Source organism: Eumetopias jubatus, unplaced genomic scaffold, assembly GCF_037043125.1.
Source record: "Eumetopias jubatus isolate StellerSeaLion01/CBP00866 unplaced genomic scaffold, mEumJub1_p1.0 scaffold_8, whole genome shotgun sequence".
In the NCBI taxonomy this organism is placed as follows: domain Eukaryota; kingdom Metazoa; phylum Chordata; class Mammalia; order Carnivora; family Otariidae; genus Eumetopias; species Eumetopias jubatus.
The window spans coordinates 87,483,893-87,508,694 of NW_028274814.1; the positions used below are offsets into that span (position 1 = coordinate 87,483,893).

The window sequence follows — 24,802 nt, forward strand, 5'->3', positions numbered from 1 at the left end:
GAAATGTGCCAAGTCCTAGAGAAATGTTTTTTTGGTTTTTTGGTCTTTTGTTTTATGTGGCCATTGTGCCAGCCTTAAAGAAATAAAAATGTCTTTCCTGGTTGGGAATAATGTAACCTATAAACACCAACGAAGTTGTTTGGCATTTCTGTCCATGGGCACAGAATGCCCACTTTTAAACCCTTTGATTTGTAGTAAAGGATTTTGATAAGATGTCAATTTGTTTACTCCCCCCCTGCCCCCATACAAACAGAATGAGCATCCCTTTAAACAGCTGTGATGTTGCCAGTTTGGAACAATCTGTGGTCAAATTAATACAGAAATGCAGAAGTTTATGTAGAGAGAGGAAAAGATGAGGGAACATAAAAATAACCATCTTCTCATTAAAGTAAAACTACAGAACTTTTCTCACAACCCCACCAATGACAGACAGGTATTGAGATACATGAAGAAAGAAAAATGTTTAATATAGAAGGTGTGGAAAATGAGCTATTGATGTTTAGGTGTATTTTAAAATAGCATTTAGTACCGTATTAAGGTTTGGTAGATTTATCTATTGGAATGGTGAGAAGTCTCTCTGAGAAGCTGATATATCGGCAGAGACCTGAGTATGAGAAAAATAAGCCATTTATATATAAAGGGGAGAATATTTCAAATGGAACAACAAATGCAAAGATGAGTTTAAGACCATGTCACCCTCCAGTCCCCTCTGTCCTTTCTGTGCAGGTATACCTAGCATATTAACCAACCCCTTTCTTGATTTCTACAACTACTCAAACCATTCATTAAAAACCTTTATTTACTTAAAATCTGAAATACTAGTTGAATGCTGAGTGAATAAACTATGAGTATCTGCTATAAAGATTCATCTCTTATAAACGCTGGATGAGCTCTAGTATATCAAACTGGCACAATCATCATTGAGCAACATGCTAACTGAAGATGATTTACCTGGATAACATTTATATCTCCATCCTTTGTAAAGAAAGGCAAATGTAATAGCTGCTTCCTAATTATGAGGGATTCTCCCCTCATGTTTTTCACTGACCTTAAATGAAAAGAGATCACATGGAGAGAGAAACCAGGTGTATTTTTTTTTAAAAGATTTTATTTATTTATTTGACAGAGAGAGAGAGCGTACAAACAGGGGGAGTGGCAGGCAGAGGCAGAGGGAGAAGCAGGCTCCCCACAGAGCAGGGGAGCCCGATGCGGGACTTGATCCTAGGACCCCGGGATCACAACCCGAGCTGAAAGCAGTCGCTTAACCAACTGAGCCACCCAGGCGCCCACCAGGTGAATTTTTAATACAACTTCAGTGCAGGGATAAACCTTAGGCAAACAAGAAGTTAATGAAGCGGATCCCATCCTCTATCCAAATTAAAATAGCAACGGTTTTTTAATTCAAATAATCTTTGAAAAATCTTTCAAATTTTGAAAGCCCCTGTCAGGGAGAAAAATACTACAGTAGTAAACACAGATATATTTCTGTAATTGCAAACAACTTTTTCCCAGTCCTGCACTAGTGCTTTTTATCATTTGATTTGACAGGATACCACGTATACAAATTTGAAATAAAGCAAAAGAAAAATAAATTATAGAAGTTTATCATTTCTTCTGTTAGTGTTTATGCTATGCATAAAATTTTTATATACCTCAAATTGATAGTCAATTCCAGTTCATGTTTTTAGATTGATCAAATATATTTTATGAAATGTTTATTACATAACATATTCTCCAAATTTTCTCACAGCATTTGTCATGTATTCATGCCATATACAAAAGAAAAACAAGCACTATAAGTTCTTGTTTACAGAACAGAATAATAGTATGCAAAGGAATAGACCAGTTCATATATATTGTTGGTCATACATTTTTAAAATATTTAACAAAAAAAATCACTTGCTTATAACTATATGCAAAACTCGAAATTAGAAGAGATATTTCAAGACCGCTTTCAGGTTTCATGATTCACTAGGAAGATTCACAGGACTCAACAATGTCTTTTTCATGACTATGATTTATTACAATGAAAGAATGCAAAACAATATCAGGAATGGAAAAAGCACATGGGTCAAAGTACAGGAGAAACCAGATGCAAAGTTCCAAGAGTCCACTCCGAATGGAATCACAAAGGATAGAGTTAATCCAGCAACTAGTTGTGACAACGTAGCTGAAGTGTTGTCTATCAGGAAGCTCATTAGAGACTCATTGCTTAAGGTTTCTGTTGGGTTGATGGTCATATAGGCATTCTCTGTCTTGGCATGCCTCAAAGTCCACACTCTGGGAAGGAAGGCAGATGTTCAGCATAAACCACATTGTTTGTGAAATGGTTAAGGCACAGTGAGCCACTCTTATCAGTTAGGGAATGGTGGAAACACTTCTGAAACTCCAAGTTCCCAGGTGCCAGCCAAGAGCCAGCCTTGCAAGCAGGCCTTTCTGAGGATGGAAGCCTCATACCTGATATGTTAATTCTTTTCTGCACAGTAGTGAAAAGTACAAGTTTTATAATCAGATGACCCTGGGCTCCTATCCACATTCTACCACTTATATTGTTGTGATCTTGAACAAGTTATCAACACTTTGCATGTCTCAGTTTTATCAACCGTTACATTGCTATAATTATCAGGTTGCCATGAAAATCATATGCAATAATGCATGCACAGTTCTTAGCACACTGCCTGCAAAGAGTAATAACTCAATAAATTAATGAATAATAATAGAATAATAACACTATATATGGCAACTACCATCCCAGAGCTTAGAATAGGATGTAGGAACAAGACTCAAACAAATGAAAGAGGATTAAGTGTTGTGGGGGGTGTGTGTGTGTGTGTGACCAACTATAAGTGCAACAGGAGTTCTAAGAATGGGCAAACACTCCCTATAATGTATAAGAATGCACATAAGCTTCTTTAACAGAATAAGTGTTATTGGAGCCACAGCCATTAAAAGACAGAAATAGCTTTCAGAAAACAAAGAAGAAGCTGAAGTGTGGGTGACAACATTGTGATCCTTCCCCTGCTCTCTGACAAAGTCCTCCTTTACAGCTTCACAGCTAGCGTGAAAGTGACTATTAAACTGGACACTAAAAATTCTGAGATTTTTGCAAAGCTCAGTAGAAGAAATCAGTAGGTAGATCATTCTGGTTTAGATATAGTCTGATACTTCCGTGAACGTTTTTGGAAATAAGACAATGTTATTCTTGCACATCATTTTTTTTTAACTGCTCGACAAACAAATAGAACGAAGTATTTGGATGAACAGTAGACCTTTGCTCTATTTGGACATGGGCTCAGATGTAACTCTCAGCAGGTAGAGAATTTTGTTTTTTGACTTAACTAATGATTAAACATCATGATTCCTTGAAAAACATATGCTGAGTAAAAGCTTCCATCCTGATTGAATTAATAGATAAAAGAATAAATGACCTCAGAATATAATTAGGCCTAAGATTCATCAACAAGGGACACCTGTGAGGCTAGCTCATGTTTAACAAAAATCACATGTGATGAGAATTTCTTTTCTTGAAACTCCATCTTTCTTGTTAATACAATAAATCAAGCTGCTTATAGGTTGGAGAGAGAGAGGTGTTGAATAGCATTGTGTTATATATCTAGTGTTAGATGCCTCCTCAAGCTAATGTTAAGCATTTAAAGATTCTTTACAAAATAACTATATTTTGTTCTGTATCATAATTTCAGTTAGACCTACAACTATTACAAACTAGAAATATTCTATATGACATTTTATAAGCATTTATAAATGCTTATACTCCTTACCAGGAGCTTTGATTATTTCTAAACAAATCAACTTCAAAAGTATATCTTTTTTTTACTAGAAAAAAGATTATAGATGAGTTATGTAAATACATGCCTTATAGATTATCTTATAGATCATCACTTAAAGTGTATTATTTAAAGTAAAATCATTTGTTAAAATTAGAACTCTCATTGCATCTTGACTGATACCACAGTAGAAATTATCAGTCTCTTAAAAAAAAAAAAAAATCAACACCTCTAAATGTTTTCTTTAGTGGCCACTCTTAATCACGGTCATGGAAAAAAAAGCCTTGATGTGGTTATTCTGAACTATAGATATAATTATTTGCCACACATTGCAAATTAAGTTGTGATTCATCACCTGTGTTCAAATTTAAATTTACACCATTTAGGCAAACGCATTTATAAAATTTAGTAATTAGTACATTTGTGAGTTATCCAGGCATCACGTAGAAAATGGTATTTATAATGTCAATGGTACTGAGAAAATTTAGTCCAAGTAATTGATAAATTCTGATAGTCTAGTATTTTCAAAGCATCCATCACAGTTCTTAAAATAACATATTTTCTCCCTCTGTATTATAATGGGTTGATGATTATAGTTGTGTTTTTATTATTTTATACTTGGCGTGTATCAACTGGTTTTATACTAGAAGCTCAAGAAATAGTGCATTGAACTGATTTGAGTTAAATTGAATTGAAGTAAAGTGAACTGGTTAAATAATTCTAAGAAAAGGAACCCACACCTAAGTTCAATAATTAACCAAGGCTAATCAATTCATTTCTCACAAAGGCCATTTGAATTTAGCTATGTGCTTTTTAATGAAAATGCTAATTTCCTAAATCATATGAGTTTATACCATATTAGGACAGAAATCTATTCTTTTCACATTATCTTGTACAATTTTCATTGATTTTTCACCCCCAACTCTGTTGTTTTTATAGAGCTGTCTTTCATATGGCCCTTTTTAGTTTTTTTGTGGGGGGTATTAAATGCAAAAGTGGTATTCTATTTTTGAGTTCTTTTTGTCAAATTATGTCTTTTTACCAGTATGTTTTCCCTAAAAAGATATTGTGGAGTAATATTAGGCCATGAAGTTTTTATTTCAAACTTATATTTAAGGAATAAAAATAATAACTATAGTTGTGTGAAAGAATAAAGCTGTATTGACAAATGAATCTCAATGTATTTTAAATACTATCCATGTAGAAATTCTCAAATGCAGTACAATTGCACTTAGCAAATTTTTAAGTTATAGTATTAACTAAAAATCATTTAATTTTTTTCTAGGCTAAATATTGGACTGAGAATTCTGACCTAATGTAATATTTTTCCTTCAAAGCAATGGCCCTTGTTTTAGATGAAATATAATTTTAAGTTAAGGAGGAAGTGTCAAATTAAACTATTTACATATTGACAGGTCTCATAAAATAGTATGGACTTTCACTGAATCTAAGATGACCTCAGTTGTTAAGTTGCACCATTATTTTATGATGCACCACTAAAAAACAAAAATGCTGTGATTAAAATAAAACACAACACTTTATTAATATTTAGAACTTTTATTTTATAACTACCAAAAGAGCTTTTTTAGACATAGTTAAACAGATGATTTTAATCATTTTAATCACTCTTGCATATTTTATATGTACACACACACACACACACACACACACACACATACATTGGGAAATGTACATTAAATAAAATGAGTAAAGCATTCCTAAAACCTCTTCTCATTCAGTATCTGGCTCTCCTAAATTAGTTTTTGAGTCCGAGTTCTCAGTGTTCATGTTTCACACATAAGGCTGTTCTGTGTGCCCGTGAGACAGCATATCTTAATAGAGAGATCCACCATTTTTTTCTCTGGTAATTTCATCTAAGCTGCTCTACCCATTCAGTAAGTTTTGATGCTGGTACTTTCTTGACATTATCAGAATGTGTTAACAGAAGATTTTTTAGACAATAATCAGGATTCATATTCATATTCCTTCTTCAAATGGCCCTTAAATGGTTTGATTGAGGTATGAGGAATTGCCATTGTCCAACCAAGCGACAGAAATAACAACCAAATTCAAGCAAGCATAAGCAGTGATCACTACATTGCTATCTATGACTATCACCTGATGAACAGGGGTTGTTAAGAGACCTCAAGTGTGAGACATCTTTATTTCTAACATAATAAGATATGAAAATGTTGGTATCTGAGAATCAAGGAAATATGGTATTAAAAATCATACTGTGGTATAATGAAAAAAACAATTTAAGCTCTAATTAAGAGGATCTATGTGTGTATGTGCACATATATTGTTCTAGGAAATAAAATTATTACACAGACAAGTCATTTTTATAATCTCTAGATTGTTACATAAATTTGCTTGCATTTATTAAATATTTGGCTAGTATAGCTATGTCCTTTCGAAAACCTTCCCATCAAAAGTTGAATGATTATGGTCATAAACTATATGTTAAACACTTCTAATTTATGATTTTATGTGCTGTCATATGTATGGTTAAAGATAACCAATCAAAGTGATTAGGAAGTATTGAAAAGTCTTCATTATAGTCTATGTGAACTAATATTTTTCTTTGGTCATTAAAATGTGCTTTCAAAATTAACAACTGTTAAAAATAAGTAAATGACCCAGCAACTGAACATTTTTTAATTTCCTCTCTATCTCAGGTCCCATAAGTAGTGTTCTGGTGAATAAATATGGTAGCCGACCAGTGGTGATGGTAGGAGGTTTATTATGCTGTTTGGGAATGGTCACAGCCTCTTTTAGTACCAACGTAATAGAGCTTTACCTCACGATGGGATTCATTTGTGGTAAGTCAAGTTTTGTTTTCTGCTTATTCTCTTCTTAACACTTCCATTGTTTGCAAAGCTCTGTAAGAAGCATAAACAACAGAACAATTCGTATTGTTTTCTTTGAGTTTACTTTTTATATCAGATGCTATCTTAAAGTATTTTCATCTAGTACACTGAAATACTAGCTTGGAATAGCCAATCAAACTTATTTCAAGAAATGGAAAAAACAAGTTATCAGATACATTAGGTGCTGTGATATCAGTGTCAAAAAGAAAACAGTTTTGATGTAGTTTTACCATTTCACCCTTTATTCATCAGCCAGTTAAGATGATATTATGGACACAGACTTCCTGGCATATAAATAGCTTCATTTTTTTTAAAGTTATTTTTATTACTTATTACTTTTTAGAGTATCTGACTTATCATTCATTATAGGTTAAAAATGATACCAGTGATATTTTCTGCATGCATTGATTTAGCTCTAACAGAATTCTTTTTGTCTGTGTTCTGGTTAGTGGTAGGGCTCTGTATTGGCGTCCCTTCTTTTCCTTACAAAAGATTCTAATTGTTTAAAAGCTCTGTAAGGCACATATGCCACTAAACACATGGTTTTAAATGTCATACTGTCATTCTGTTACAGTTGTTCCTCATACGTAATGTCTGTTGACTCAAACCTACCTAAATAGGTACATTTGGAAAACACTGTTTTTATTAATGTCAACAATAAACTGCATTAAACAAATCTACACTCAAAATTTTAAGAAAAATTAGATTTTAATATATAAACTGAATCATTTCCTTACGCTCACAGAAAAACGGTAAATATATTCTTTTGAAAGTAATTTTAGATCAATCTAACCTTGAACTTTGTATCATTTGATGAAAAAAAATAAGATGTATTAAAGCCTAGAGTAATAATGATGTTAAAATCTTTCTCTTTACAACCTTTCCATGACTGTCTTCCTTTTTGATGTGGTAAAATACCATTTGACATTCTGAATGAGAATCTTGTATCTAGGAATTTTCATAGTGCAGAGAATGTCCTTTCTTTGTGCAGAAATACTATATATTTGACCATAGAAGTCAGGTGGGCCCACAATTAAATGCATTATGGAAAAGATGATTTTGTTATTACTGTACCACAAATTTCAACAGCATTATATGTTATTCTAACTTCAATTCCTGAGTCTTGAAGGCTTTGGTGCTTCTAGAGTCAACCATTAAATATACCATGAGAGATTTATCTTAAGGCATTATCAGCCAGTACTTTTTGGTAGACAGTCTAATTTTTAAACCTAATTTAGCACATATTAGCTGGTCATGTGTAAATTAGCCTCCTTATATCTCAGTTCTTTGTCTTTAAAATGGGGAAAATGATAAGCTCTTTACTTTGGGAATCATTGGAATGATTCATGTAAAAAATGAATACATAGTACTTCACAGAGTACCCAGAATTTTGTTACTTTTAAATAAATACTAGCATATAATTATCATCATATGTCATTATATAACATTTTACAGTTCTAGAACTTACTTGACTTTGGCAAAACCCTCTTTTGTTGTTGTTGAGGGGATTAGAACTCAGGAAGTCTAAGTGTTATGTCCAACGCTGTACATAGGTAAATAGTCGAGGCAAATTCAGATCTTTGGATTTCAAATCTCATGTTCATTTTACCCTGTCAGAATAAGAAATAGATGGCCACCGTCTCCTAAGGAGAAATTGGATTAACACCCGAAGGCAAAATTCTAGGCGACCGAATGGGGCTAGGGGTTAGGGGAGGGTGGCATTAGGTAAAGAAATTTGACCTTCAAAACAAAATTCCTGGGTTTTAATTTGGATTCTTCCATTTACAAGCCACTGAGCATAGGCTGACAGTTTTCTTATTTATAAATTACACTTATTCTGCATGTCTCACAGGTGTGGGCTGTGATAGTATGAGAGAGCATACTACCGTGTTACTCTCCAAAGCATGTTCTTGGTTCCTTTGTGTCAGCTTTTAGGGACCCTCCTACTCATAGAAAATATTAGTATCAAAGGTTTGCAATAAGTATTTGTACTGAGAACTGAGTTGTCCCTGAGTCTAAATACTTAACCACTTGGCAGTACTGTCTCAATTTACATAAATTGGTAAATGCAGACTTCTTACTTCTATAACCCCTAAACTAATACAGAATAATGCCTAGGCTAAAGGGGAAAGAGAGGTACCTTATCTAAATCAATTTTATGTGCTTTATAAGCAAACTTAATCATTACTATTGCTAAATAATACTTTGGCAAGCTATAAGAAATAATTCATCTCTCAAAAGTGATACTCAGCACTGCCAAGGGATTCCCTTGGAATCAGTAGGAATAGTAGGAACCTTTGAGTCATATAAAGAATGAGTTTTAATCTCTGAAATAAAATGTTTAAAGCAAAAGTTTTATTTTTTAGTCAACACACATGTGCATCTATATTCATGAACTATGGAATGTGAAAGATGTAGAGCCTGACATTAATGGCATTAATTTATTACTCGTTTATTATTTGCACAGTTCTGAAAGAAATATCTCTGGAGAGACCTAAGATTTTCATAAACAGCAACGTTTTTAATCTGTTCACTCTGTTCCACTCTTAAAAACAGTGTTCCCATTTAAATGCACTCTTGCCCACAAAGGAGGAATCTATTCTATATATGCGTATATAAATATAATGCATGTAAATATGTTTATGTAAATAGAGAGGATTAATTTATCTGTGGTATTAAGTGATTATAACTAAGAACTAATAATTTCATCCAGTTCTGTGATTATGGAAACATCAGTAGATGTTCTTGATTTCATTTTTCTGCTTTCACATGAAAGGAATATGAAACTGTCATACATATCAAGTGTCCAGTTGTGAGAACCTCTGTTTATGCACAATTCCATGATATTTAAAATTATCAAAAATTATTACCTGCTTTTGCCACTTTTAGTTCTGCCTTCCCCACTTGAATGTACATTTTAAGGAGTAATTCCTTTTGTGAGTGACATAATGTGTTTGTGTTTTTGTTCCCTTTGTTCTGTTCTTTTTAGGTTTAGGTCTAGCCTTCAACCTGCAACCAGCCCTAACGATCATTGGCAAATACTTCTATAAGAAACGACCCATGGCTAATGGCCTTGCCATGGCGGGAAGTCCTGTTTTCTTAAGCACATTGGCTCCTTTCAATCAGTACCTTTTTAATACTTTCGGCTGGAAAGGAAGCTTCTTGATTTTGGGAGGTATCCTGTTGAATGCGTGTGTGGCTGGGTCCCTCATGAGACCTGTTGAACCCAAACAAGTTACCAATACGTCTAAAAATAAGATTGGCATAAGAGTGGATGATTCAGGTGTGAAGAAAAGCCATAAGAAGAAATCAGCATGGGAGAAAGTCAATACGTATTTAGATTTCTCCCTTTTTAAGCATAGGGGATTTCTGATATATTTATCTGGAAATGTCATTATGTTTCTAGGGTTTTTTGCCCCCATTATATTCTTGGCTCCATATGCTAAGGACAAAGGAATTGATGAATATTCTGCAGCTTTCTTGCTGTCTATTATGGCTTTTGTTGATATGTTTGCTAGACCTGCTGGAGGACTCATTGCAAACTCCAAACTTATCCGCCCCCGAATCCAGTACTTCTTCAGTTTTGCAGTCATGTTCAATGGAGTGTGCCATCTCTTGTGCCCACTGGCAGAGGACTACACAAGCCTGGTGTTATATGCTATATTTTTTGGTCTTGGATTTGGGAGTGTTAGCAGTGTCCTCTTTGAAACTCTCATGGACCTGGTTGGCCCTCAAAGGTTTTCCAGCGCTGTAGGACTTGTCACAGTGGTGGAGTGTTGCCCCGTTCTTCTTGGTCCTCCTCTTGCTGGTAAGAATAATTCTCATCCAGAAAAGCAAAAAGCATAAATGAATATCAACTAGCCAGGACATTCTTTGTAGTGTATGTTGTGGCTTGTAATAATAAATACTAATAGCCTGAAAGACTGTGGGTGTGTTAATTTTAGGTTTTATTATGTATGTATTTTTAAATTTCATAAATAGTTGATTTTAGACCTAAATTTCCTTCAGAGCCAGGACCTATGAACTTAAGAAATTAAGCTAGACTGATAATTAGTAACATAATTTTCAGGTTTTTACCCATATCCATTGTTTTATGCTTCTAAAAAATGTGTCATAATAATAAAATTCCACTTTTTCTTCATTTTATCATTGATGAACAAATTTCTCTTCTGCTTATATTAAAATGAGTCAAAAGTTTAAAATAATGCTACTAAAGGTCAGGATCTATTTTTTTTATTGGAGTACATTGGTTATATTAATATGTTGCATGCCTAAGGATAACATACTTTTATAATATTGCCGACAGAAATATATGTATATATTTATACCCATATATATGTACATATATACCCATATATATGTATATGAAATTCAGTAAGGAAAAGAAACTCATTTTGAACAGATATATTCCACATTTCCAAATTATAATGATTACCTATAGATTTTAAGATCTGAAATATTTTCAATGATGCCTATGAAAGTATCTGTGCTAAATTACAGTAAGGAGACTACGACACATGTATAAGTGCATTTTTCAAGTTAAGACTTTGTTCAGTCTTAGACTTTAATGTTATAAATATCAAAAACGTTATGCGGGCCAGTCTTTTCCTAAACTTAGGTATTCACTTAGGCTCTTGGCCTGACCCCTAGTGGTTACAGTAACTGCCAGGCTAAACGTAAATTTCTCCAGTTTTTAAACTGTTTCCCTACATGACATCAAGGTATCACTTTTTAAAATTGCAGTATAGTTAACAGAGAGTGTTACATTCATTTTAGGTGTACAATATGGTGATTCAGCAATTCCATACATCAAGAAATCACTTTGAATTGGGAAAATTTGTATTTAATTTGTTGATCTTTAGGTATCATTGACATTTGCCTTGCTTTTTCACTTGGTCAGGAATGGCATAGTTATTGAATTTTTCTATCTACCAGGGCTGTCCTTGTGTATCTAGCACAGATGTTTTGGGTGGTGTATCTTTTAATATTGGATATACTATGGCACCAAAACAATTTTCAAGAAGAACGAAAGCCAGTCTTATTTATCAGCTAATTGATTTTGTTGCATAAGACAACTACAACTGACCTATCTTTTCCTACAGAATGAGTTTTACCAAATGTGTTTTAGAAGCCGATTCATTAGCAGCAAAATTTTTAGTATCAACAGAGAAAATTGTATTTCACCAGTGATGGTGGGATTAGAAAAAAAATTAAGTCAGGTCAACAGACATAGTGGGCAGGCTCTAAGGATGAAAATGAAGGAATCTGATTTGACTATTCCTACCTGTGCTGAGAACCTGTATTAATAAAATTTATATAGGTTTCAGTGCTCTTGAGTGCTTCTTGTGTTAATATTGCCAAACCATTGCACCAGTAGTGGCAAAGGCAGGAATCAGTTTGGGGCTCCTTGTTGAAGCTCTCAGGCTGTAGCCATAATAAGTCCATTTTTTTTTTTCATCCTGTTTCTGTCTCCTGCTATCCCTGATCCTCCTTGACTTTTGGACTGGCTTCTTCTCTGTAGCATCTGATCACTGATAGAATGGTGTCCGGCACATGGTAGGCACTCGGTAAATGAGTACCATTGTAGTTACTTCTCACACCGTTGCTGGGGCTGCTACTCTTGTTAGCAGAGCAGTGGAAGATACGGTACCATTTTTAGTTTTATTTTTTTCAGTTCACACTTTCACTGCTGCACTCACAAGAGCTGAAGCTTTAGTTCTGGAAATCATACCTGGCTTCTTGATGATGCTAAAAAATTCCCTAGACATTTAGAAAGTATGTTGATATGGCAGCCCAAAGTGATAGTAACTCTGATGGGGCCATAGACCTAATGTTTATGTATTTAGTGGTGTAACAATCATTGTATGAATAAAAATATTTGACTAAAGCTAGAATAGAAATTTAAATTATGCATTTTTGTTATGTGTGTGTATATGGCACACTCAAATAAGCCTATTCCACCATTTAACTGATTAAAACAGAGAACTTTGTTCAAATAGGCAGTTTCACAAGTAGCTGAATTTAATACTGAGCCACTAACTAGATTCTAGCCAGAATGAATGAGATTCTGATTAAAGAAACAGGCCTATGTCAGAATCACCTCAAATATGCATATAATAAATAATATGGATTTGCATACACCATCATTGTTAAAAATTAGGTGCCTGCATAAGCAAGAGGCAAAATTAAGTATAAACTGAAATATTTTTAAAAGTGAATGAACCAGAGTACCTGGCTGGCTCAGTTGGTTGACCGTCCAACTCTTGGTTTCGGCTCAGATCATGATCTCAGGGTTGTGAGACCAAGCCCCACATTGGGCTCCACGCTGGGCGTAGAGCCTGTTTAAGATTCCCTCTCTCCCTCTCCCTCTGCCCATCCCCCCACCAGGGCTCACTCTCACTCACTCACTCACTCTCTAAAAAAAAAGGGGGGTCAATAAATCTTCAGGTTATATGATATCAGGCTAGTTTTTAAATGTCTAAATAATAAAATGTAATAAATACTTTCTTCCTGATTAGTGTGGCCTTAATAATTTAGATATGGATAAACTAAAAAATTGTGATTAGCCCAAAAAGTTATGATATGACTCTTAACCAAGAGGTATGGTGAAGCTCTTTTGAAGAATAGTTAAGAATCTGAGATTCAGTGAAATGGGGGAAATCGGAGGGGGAGATGAACCATGAGAGACGATGGACTCTGAGAAACAAACGGAGGGTTCTAGAGGGGAGGGGGGTGGGGGGATGGGTTCGCCTGGTGATGGGTATTAAAGAGGGCACGTTCTGCGTGGAGCACTAGGTGTTATGCACAAACAATGAATCATGGAACACTACATCAAAAACTAATGATGTAATTATGGTGATTAACATAACGTAATAATAATAAATAAAAAAAGAATCTGAGAATCAGGGGCACCTGGGTGGCTCAGTCATTAAGTGTCTGCCTTCGGGTCAGGTCATGATCCCCGGGTCCTGGGATCGGGCCCCACATCGGGCTCCCTGCTCCACGGGAAGCCTGCTTCTCCCTCTCCTATTCCCCCTGCTTGTGTTCCCTCTCTCGCCATGTCTCTCTCTGTTAAGTAAATAAAATCTTTAAAAAAAAAGAAAAGAAAAGAATCTGTGATTCAGATAGACCTTGGTTAGATTCCAGATTCTGCCATTCACTGGCTATGTAACTATGATCAAATTACTTCATAGTGATTTTGTAAGGATTAAATAAGATATTACCTCATTTAATAGTGTTTAGCCTAAGGGCACCTGGGTAGCTCAGTTGGTTAAGCCTCAGCCTTCAGCTCAGGTCAGGATCCCAGGGTCCTAGGATTGAGCCCCATATTGAGTTTCCTACTCAGCAGGGAGTCTGCTTCTCCCTCTCCCTCTGCCCCTTTCTCCTACTCATGCTTTCTCTCTTGCTCTCTCTCTCAAATAAATAAATTAAAAATCTTAAAAAAAAAGTGTTTAGCCTAGTGATAGGCATAGAAAAAGCATTGAGTAAATAAGCCTTTGGGTCTTTCCTAAAAAATGTAATTTTTTTCCTTTTTATTGAAAAGAAGCATGGAAAGGATGAAGCAGTCTCAATGTATAAAAGTTAATAAATATATCTGTTTATATACACATAGATACAAAAAACATGCTTCACACATACATGTATTTATGAATATACACACAAACAGGTACATACCTATTTTGTCTTGGTTGTACATTTTTATTGAGGGGAATAATCTTTAATAAATTTAATATACTGGTAATATAATGCTGTGTATGCATATATGCCTTTTTTATGCATACAGAGAATTCATAATCTAGAATATTTCTTGTTAAAAACTCATTCAATATTAACTTAAATAAGAAATGGGTACATACTTTGTAGAAGAATTTATTGGAAAATGTTATCATTTTAGGGCTGTTTTATTATGCTGTCTTAAAAGATGTTCTCTGTCTCTTAGGGAAATTGGTGGATCAAACTGGACAGTATAAATACATGTATATAGCCTGTGGGGCTATTGTGTTCCTATCAAGTGTGTGGCTGCTGATCGGCAACGCTATAAACTACAGATTGCTTGCAAAGGAAAAGGAGGAGGAAGAAAGGAAGAAGAAACTTCATACACCTGAGTCCAGAGAGTCTGAACCCTTGAACAAATCTAACCATCATGATGTTAACATCAAAAGTACAAGAACAGAGAATAATTCCTCAGAAAGAGAAACTAATATTTAACAAGAATCACATCTCTGATTTCAGTGTTTATGACTTTCTTAGGAGTATGTTTTTTTCAAAATATTGGGGAAGTTTTTACTTGAAATGAGGAGGCATAACGAAGGATGGAGATGAGATTTTCCTCAATGGCAAATTTTTATAAGTTTGTTTTTTAACACTTGTTTGGATAGTCCAGTTTTGAGATTATGCCTATAAAGAATCCATGCAATGGGTTTATTTCCATACATGACTCTGGTTGTCATGGTTAAAATAATTTTAAAGTCTTCCAGTGACTTCCAGTCTTGGTTATAGAGATCTGAATCCCAAACCACTGGTTTAAGTAGTTAGAAGGCGTTATGTTTAATCCTATAAGAATACCCTGTCCAAATATCATTTTTTAGTGTTAAGTAGAATTGAAGGAAAATGAATTTTCTTCTGGTGTGCACATGCACACACACACACACACCTATATGTACACATGTGCACAGAGTCCCAGTGAACAAAAGACAAGTAAGTTCAAAAAGAATATCACTTTTTTTAACTTTAAAAATAAATCCATAGAGAATGAAGAAATGTGTTATATCTGCATACTACTTTACAATGTGAATTTTAAAGATAAGAACATGGGTGAAAATGAGAATGATCTTAATTTAAAAATGCAACTAACTGCGTAAAAAAAATGCATGTATAAAATAAATTTGAAAAAAAAAAACCCCTCCATTTTAAACCATTATTTCTGAGCACTATTAGATTTGATTAATCCATGCACGTGATTTCTTTGAGGACGGTCATTAGTACCTGGTGCTAGAGAATAGAACCCTCAAATAATTTTCAGAATTCTTACTTAATATGTAAATCAAATTAAAAGCCTGACTCCTCACAATGAGCTACGTTCATTGATTTTATAAGGATTTTCGTTACTAATCCAGAAAGTAATAACCAGGGATTTATTTTAATCAGAACTCAGTCTAGACTCACTGTCATACTGAGACTTCAAAATGGAATTTACTGGAATCGTGGTTGACAGGCTGACAAATAAGCTGAATTCTAATTTTTCCCAACACATAACAGTGATCAGAAGATTACTGTTATGAGTGATCTGAGTAAAGCTGACTAAGAGGGAGAGGTGCTTATACTGAGCCCTCTCAGTTCTGTCATTTCTTGCCCCTCCCTAAAATGCAAAAGCAAAACTCAGAAATCCAAACAGGCCTTTCCCCCAGCCGCTGAAATGCCTCACGCTGTGGGGAATGGCAGCACCTCAATCCCACCCCCTCCTGGTGAGACTTCCTCCTGCCTGGGAACATAACAGGGAGACTGGAGACTGTTAGGAAAGGTTTCTAGAACTGGAGACTGCACATTAATTCTGTATACACACTTGGGAAGGGTAGGCATAGTTAATCACACGATAGCAAGAGGCCTGCAACATTGCTGGCCAGTTTAATTTAGCAGTTTCTCATTTTCATAACGATGTTAAAACATCTGAGAATCTGAATCAGCTTTGAATATTCAGGCATATGATAGTTACTGTGCACTCAGAACTATAAATACCATTTAGAGTAATACAGTACTTTTAAACAAGAAAGAATCTGTGCCTTATGGCTAAAGTTGTAAGTATTTACATCAGTAAATCTGAAGTTTAAATTAAGAGTATGATTAATGAAAAACATTTAGTCCTTGATTATTGAAGTGATGTTACTCTTAAGATGTCAAAAGGAATTTGCTGTTCATTTTTTTTTTAATAGCAGTGGAGGCAGATGCTGTCTTATTTCCTATAAGATTGCACCTGGACACCAAGCTTTTGTAATAGTTAACATTAAAGATTTGATTTGTAAAATTTATGCACTGGTTAAGCATGTGGCTCATATTTAGGAAGCTATAAGAAGTCCCATATTTCATTTAGCATTCATTTTGTTTGCAGATGAAGAGGAATTTGTATTTTTTAAGTATGAAATAAAGCAACTTGTGCCAATACCATAGGTAATATATTAGGCAAAATGTGGCAGTGTATGGCTGTTTTAATTTAGTTTTGCCCAGTCTTGAGTCTTGAATGAGCTACTTTCATATTATTAGTCCTTTTGTATTCAGCTCTGACTCATAAGAAATGCAACATCATAAATTGTGTAGCAGCTCTCCAATCTTAAACATTTCCAAAAACGTCTTCAATTCTCTGAGGGTACATATTTAAATTAATATACATATCAGATCCCAGGGGGAAATAAACAGCAAAGTAATGATAGTGGGGTTTTGGGCCCACGGCTTTAGTTCTTCTTGTCACCTGCTGGTAGAGACAAGCTGGTGGGTGCATTCCAGTGCCTTCCTCCATGGAAGGAGGTTTATTTACTTACTAATGAGGTTTTTGTCAGTTCAAAACCAATTCGTATTTGTTCTGTTGGTTTTTGGTCATCTTCATTAACTTGTTAGAAATTTCTAACACTGTATATTAGAATGTTAAAAAAAAGGGAAGTAAAATTGCACATTCAAAGCACATGATATGTATATAGCCATGCCTCGCAACAGCTCTACCCAAAGTTACACATATGCACACATTGTAATTCCTATATTAAATGTTGAAAATTAATTTAGAACACACTTGAAACAGTGACAGAGACTCACATACAGGATTGAGAATCATTCCAGGGTAAAATAATCTTCTAGTCATTCACACTCTCCACTCCCTTGAACTTGTGAGAATATTTGTTGCTTTAAGAGAATCTTTCAAAGAACGAGAAGAGAATATCAGCTCAGAACATTCACATAGTCTAGAGGAAGCGGTATAGTTGGCCTCTGTGTCTGCAGTGATCAGTGATGTCATGAAGCAAAATCAGAGTACACCAATAAAATTCTTTTAGTCCATTCCCCCACTGGGGAATGGTAAAGAAGGGAGGTTATCAACCAGGGCACTAAAATAATTCATGATCACTGGCTACTTTAAGTATTTTTCTACTTGTGAAACTAGCAGCTCCTATTTTTCACAATTTAACCTTAAATATGCCTTCACTAATTTAAGAATACAATATTGGGTATAGACTTGTCCTGACCTATCCCTACCCTCTTTCCCAATGCTTTTTTTGGGAGGGTCCAGTCAACACACATTTAAGAGGCACTGGGTCAGGCTCTAGTGTGCTTCACATTGGAAGACATGACGTTTTCTCAGTATAAATTCACATGAGTTTCACTTCTTTAATATCAAGTTCCAACTGTCTTATCTCATGCCCCACCCCTGGACACTAGAAAATAAGTAAAATAAGTTTGACATATTTGAGTGTGCACTTTAAAAATCTCGATTATTTTTATTCCTCCCTTTCTGCCTGCACATGACAATTGAGGATACTGAAAAAAGATGTATGATGTAAATGTAAGTTTTTATATTGATATTATAAATGTGGAGAAATCCTTAATCAGTTAATTGAAAATTATTTTCCATCTAAAGTACCTTTTTTTAAAAAAAAGCCCTCTCATATGTATAATGTTACACACTTGTAATAAAACAAAATTAAAAATCATGATCATTAGGCTCCATTTAATAGAACTAATATTTTGCCTACATAATACCTTTTAATATTCAAACCAAATTGTAAGTAGAGGTTATTGACCTGACATAACAGATGAGAGAAACAAAACAAAATCAGACACACAAAATTCAGCTAATTATCCTAAGTGAAAGTAGTAAGTGACAGAACCAGAACCAAAACTCAGATTTATCTAAAAGCAGAAAGAGCCCCTGGGGTGTTCACTAGCATGCTGCCTTCAATAGAATCTATAGAAGCAAAGGTAGATAAAATATAGATACAAAAAATTTACAGTAAACCAATTAGGTTTAACTGCAATTTGTATTCTGATTTATTTAGCGTTCATTAGAGACTTTGCTATAAACCGAATATATAATTTCAAGTTGCCTGCTTTTCTAGCCAATGCATATTATCCCAAATAGTGGTAATGATTGTATAATAGCCATAATTGTTTTAATATGACTTTCTGCACAAAAATAATGACATATTTTTATGACTCGGATAATATATTTTCCCTGAGGTTGGATTTAGAAGAAAAATGTTATTTTCTTTATGAATAAGTAATTCCCATATTGGTTGCTACTTATTATGACTCAAAAAGTACTTCATACAAAACATTAGATTCAGAATTACAGGTATTCCCATTTATAGGATCATCCAAGCTACCAAAGAAACTTAAAAATTTATAAGATATAAATGATTTGGTTCATCTATATAGTATATATTTATTTTCATCATTTAATGCAACTACCCCTACATTCTAAATCATTTTTCAGGCTTCCTTGAACATCTGTAACTGCCGTTGTCCTCTCTGTCCATTTGTCTATAGACAGAACAAGTGTCCTTGCTTTTGCCCTTTCCCTCTATGACTTTTGACTTCCATAGAAAAGTGTTCTCCTTAACATTATTTTAGATGGTGTACTTCTAGTGTCTTACATCTTTCACAAAGTCACACGTGCTGCATCTAGTCTTATTTAGTTGTGATTTGAAGGAATGGCTGTCTTCTGGAATCAACAGTATGTACTCTTGGCCATGATTTCTCAACTTCACAAGTGAAGGAACTCCTGTGCTGGAGGCTTGAGGTATCCTGGATAAGGAAGGTGCTCATAATCTAGAAGACATTTTGTTAATATGTCTTCCTTGTGCATGATAAATATATAAATGATTATGATTTTTAGGAATCTAGAAAAATCAATCTTCTTGTCCTTGGTACTAACTATCCTGGATGTTTCTAGTGTTCTTAAAGGGCCTCACGACTTTGAGAAACAAAGCTTACCAGGACAGCACAGCTCCATTACATATCCTATATGCTCTTTCAATGCAACGAGATCCTGGATACATCTTACCAAGTAGATTTCTTGGTAACACAACACTTCATAGTACGAAGCAGCATCAAAATTATTAGATATAAATTGGAATTAGAATCTTTATTCAACTCACTTTGTTTTTTAGGCTTTGATTTTTGCACATCCATGTGCATCCACTTAAAAGCTGAGAGGCTCAATTATCAGTAATTATAATGCTTGTATAATCAAAATCAGAAATTATCTTTGTTGATAATTAAAACATGAACAATTTGCTGAGCTCACATCATTTTTTGTAGTTCTTATTTTCTCTTCCTTGCTATCAGTTATTTGTACACGAATTTTTAACTCCTACAAGATCCTGCAATCTGGTTTATGTTAGTCTTGCCCCACACTGCCTTTTCTTCGCTTTATTTCACTTATGAACAGTTCATGAAAGCATTGTTATAGTACTGAGAATCATACTTTTAGGTCTCTGTGTTAAGAGAAAAGGTAATATTGCAAACAGAATTTTTGGTGTTAACAGAGCATATGGGAATTTTTTAGACTGAATTATTTCTCCCATCCCAATCCTGAGCTACCTTACCTTCTCACCTTTTTTTCTCATACTTATTTTTTTTTAAATATTTTCTTTTCATTGTTTTTCACAATGTCTAGGCCAGGTTCTTAAGCATTTTTCATCAATTCTGGGCATTTTTAATACAGAATTCTTGTTTCTTTGGCGGGTTTAGTTATGCTTCCCCTGTGTGCATGAATGTCATGTTTTTCAGTCTCCTTATGTACTTGTTAATAGTGTGAGTAACATTCAGGAGTATTTCAGTAGGTGATTACTCTTTCAGCAAATATTTTTTCTTCATATAGCAAAACAAGCTTTTTTTGTTTAAAATTAAAATATGGCAAAATAAGCTAAAGAAGCTCTGTATGAAAACACTGCTACTCAATATTCTATCAAGGCATAAGTTGGTAAAAAGTTCTGTTCAGATGAACAAAAGATCGGAATTCTTATATGGATTTCAGGGTGAATTTTGAAACATATTCCTCTAAGCTTTATTCTGGGTTGGTTGTTATTTTACTTTCATATGCATCTAAAAAAGATTTTGAAGTTAGACCTAGTTTATATAGCTTGTTCATTAGAGTAGAGTACAAATTTTGGATATACTATTTAAAGGACTTTATTTTTCTACCACATGCTTTCTATTTGTAACTAAAGTATGAAGATTTCTGGGTTTAGTGAGAAAAGACATGTGAACTAAAGTGTTTATTTTGGGGGTGCCTGGGTGGTTCAGTTGGTTGTCTGACTCTTGGTTTCAGCTCAGGTCATGATCTCAGGGTCGTGAGATTGAGCCCCGAGTTGGGCTCCATGTTCAGCGGGGAGTCTGCTTGAGGTTCTCTCTCCCTCTCCCTCAGCTCCTCCCCCTGCTCGTGCTTTCTCTCTCTCTCTCTCAAATAAATAAATCTTTAGAGTGTTTATTTTCTAAGCATTAGATGTAATTGTATTTTGATTTATATTGTATTTTGTTTTGATATATTTATGTATCAAAAATATATTTAATTCATTTCATCTTCTCAACCCTCTAAATTAGATTTGTTAGAAATGCACATTTTTACAGAATAAGACTAGAACAGGTTAAGGGCTTTGCCTAAACATATATCTATCTTTTGAGTAAATTCAGGGTAGGAAGTAGAACCCAAGTCTTTTGACTCCTGACCCACCTTTTTCCCCATTGAACTGCATAAGCCATCCTATTTTAATGGTAATCTTTATAGATTGAATACATATTTACCTGGAAACACTTACTCTAACCTTGCTTGATAAATCCTTTATTTCCAAAATGAGTGTATTTCTCCTGAGTCATATTTTGCAAAATCATGTTTGTAAATTTAATTTGAAGGGTTATTTAATGATCCCCACAGTAGATAATTCTGAGTAAACTGAACATAATAATTGGTGGGATGATTGATTTTGTACAATATATGTTGTTATAGCAATATCTAAGTCATTAAAATTACTTGCCAATAATGTTTATAGAATTGTGTGTCAACATTCCATTAATTCCTCCCTTCTTTATGTTCCTATTTTAGTTTAGAAGCATCATTCACTTGTTTCCTAAAAATTTAATTCCAGAGCACAGAACATGTGATGCAAGTTTGTTAAATTATTAAGTTGTATGCAAGAAATTATCATCCTTGTATAACTTTGAGGAGAATGTTCCAACAATATTTCTTGATCCAAGAATCTGAGGATGAGTTAATAAAATTATTAGGGTAAGACCTATCTCAAAAATTCTTGCTTTATTAGATGGTCATTCTATGTAGTTAACATAAAACCTGACCACAGGTGTCTGGCAATTCTATATAGTTTCTTTTATCTTTGTAATACCATCTTCCTCTGTCCCCATCTTATCTAGATAGATATTTTTTTCAGGTTTTCTGTTTTGATTCTATTTCAGAAAAAAAAAAATCACTTTTAAATAAAAGATGCCTAGTGAAGGGGAGAATGGTTGCTATTAGGAATTTGCTCTGTAAAAGTGTAAAAATCTGTACTCGGTATTTGTTTGCTTAATTCATCAAGGATATTTACCCTAAGAACATACTTTAATAAAAGTTTTGATAAACTGATGTGTCACAGTAAAATCTTTCATGAACAGGGCCTATGATTCACTTGTAGTTAGTGAAGTTTTTGGTTAGATTCAGCCAAACTGACATCCATATATACTCAGTTTGTCTTGTCTTTTTGACAGGGCAAGCCTCAGTAGCATCAGTGAGTACGTCAATCAATAGAAGGCCCCTTTTGGTAATATGATAAAAATGAGATCACAAAATTACTTAGATATGAGTCAGGTATAGAAATTCCTATGTTGAAGATGGGACAGTAAGAGGTATTTGCTAAAATTTACATTTGATTTGAAGCTTCTTATTTAAAAGCACTTCCCTCTGAATATTTTAAACTACTATATTGATTAGTGTTCCCTAGAATGAATTATTCCCTATTTCTGAGGAATTTCTGAAAATATTTACTACTTATATGCTTCATCAAATATTTCTTTGTTATCCCATTGGTAAGTTTGGGCAAATATTAAAAGTAAGATTATTGGGATAAAAGTTATACATAACGACATGTTGCTAAGAAGACAGATATAAGACATTGCTTGGCAATGGCCAACCTAGCTAACTTTTGCAATAATTTTTTAAGGGTTAATCTGTAGAATTATTTTTTTTAAATATAAGTTGTATCTTGGGCTGCATTTTTATGATTTTTTAAGTGAAAAAAATGTAGTTGATTTGTTTGTTCTCCAGGCACTTTAAGGACCACTGAACAAATGATCCTACTGTCACCTGGTCTATCAACTATGATAGGGAAATGAAGAGAAAGGGTAGATTTTCTTGACACCTAAGATGATCCAGTCAGTTATTTTTACATGACCTAAATCATGGCTGTACATATTTCATTTTTCAAAAAATCAATATGGTATGAAATAATTTAAATGCCAGTAAAAGTTTTAAAATATAAGATAGAATGCACTTCTTTTTGCCTTCTTACAGATGAATGTACTTAAAGTGATTGTGATTTGATCTTGGAATATATATTTATTTCTATAATTTTTGCATATACAGTAGTTCTGAACTTGGCAAATAAAACATGGGGAAAATTTAACAAAATGAAAGAACTAGGATTTTCATACAAATACATATTTTGTTTTTAAACAATGTAGATTTATTTAAATCAGGAATACATTGTGGTGTTATTATTTTAAATGTATATTCAGTTCAATATGTTCCTACTTCATTTTTTTCCTACTTCATTTTTAAGCAGACTTGTGACTACTGAATCATTTACCACTCAATTTTCATTTGTACTGTCTCTGTTAATTGTAGTTTGTTTCTCTGCACAACTAATTTGAAACCAAATGTTGAATTCCTTTATGGGAATACATATTTTGCGTGCAGTTTTGAATATACTTTCAAATTCATCTCTATCTTACTGGAATGTGAGCTCCTCGTGGACAAGGATGTTATCTTTGTTATAGCATCAGCTTTAATGCCTGGCAAAGTGCCATGCACAGAAAAACTCCTTTATTGAAATAAATGGGTGGATCTAGATTATTAAATTAATACTACAGTATCCTATGATGCAAGCTGAATGGATAGTAGAGGAATTCTCTTAGCTAATTTTCAAAGTAAGATACAGAAAACAAATACCTGTAGCATTTTTGTTATCTAAAAATTGATACTCTATTTTGAAGATTTCGTTTTTATTCCATCAGTAAACATTCTATGCAAGTTCTGAAATATGCAGCAGTTAAACTTCATGGTACATATTAACTAGTTTTATTTACAAAATCAGAAATGCTCTCTTAGGCTTCCTAGAAATAAATGTTGACAATCATTTTATTGACCAAAGGTGCTACTTATTTTCTAATATTTATATTCATCATAAGCTTTCTTGTCTACTAAGCTTCAGTTCTTCTTTTTTTGGGTGTGGGGATGGGGAGGAGCAGACAAAACAAAAATATCTTTTTGTCTGAATTATGCAATTTAGCATTGTATATATTCCTTTGTGCTCTATTCTTATTGTATTTTAATTATTTCTTATTGCTCACTTACTTTTATTGCAGGCCTGTGCTGTTTCTTGGAAAGTACATGCATATATATTTATATAATATGCAAGAAAAACCTGTATTGCACATTAAATTAAAAAAATAAAATTAAAATGACAAATGTTCATGCTAAATTTCGAAATGAAATCTGCAGTTTTTTCTTAAGGACCATTAAATGCTGTGCTACACTATGCTAATCAAAACAGTTTCCAACATCAGCTCAAATATTAGAGTACTACTTTTTTCAGAATACACATAATTGATTAATGTCATTGGAAGTCAAACACAGCCAAAATACAAATCATTCTTAAGGGCTGAAATGAATGTCTACTGTTTGTTAGCTTTTCATGAATGTACAGAAGAAACACACTCAGTTTAAAAAGAGACCATTACCTGCACCACAGAAGTGCCCTCAAACCACTTTCAGCCTATTTTCCCTCCTTTAACTTTTTTTAAGTAGACTTTATTTTTTTAAAGCAGTTTCAAGTTCAAGCAAAGAAAGCACAGAGATTTCTCATATACGTCCCGACCCACACATGCATAGTCTTC

General features: G+C 33.8%; 1 protein-coding gene across 2 annotated transcripts in view; it reads left to right on the forward strand.

Annotated features, from left to right (window-relative positions):
* Positions 1-22,274, forward strand: part of SLC16A7 (solute carrier family 16 member 7) — a 182,118-nt gene extending 159,844 nt beyond the window's left edge. For both annotated transcript variants that reach the window (XM_088025263.1, XM_028110818.2), the window contains 3 exons: positions 6,464-6,607; positions 9,645-10,463; positions 14,595-22,274. In XM_088025263.1, coding sequence (XP_087881389.1) covers positions 6,464-6,607; positions 9,645-10,463; positions 14,595-14,863 — 1,232 coding nt within the window. In that variant the 3' untranslated portion in view covers positions 14,864-22,274. The remainder of the gene's footprint in view (positions 1-6,463; positions 6,608-9,644; positions 10,464-14,594) is intronic.
* The last annotated feature ends 2,528 nt before the right edge of the window (positions 22,275-24,802 follow it).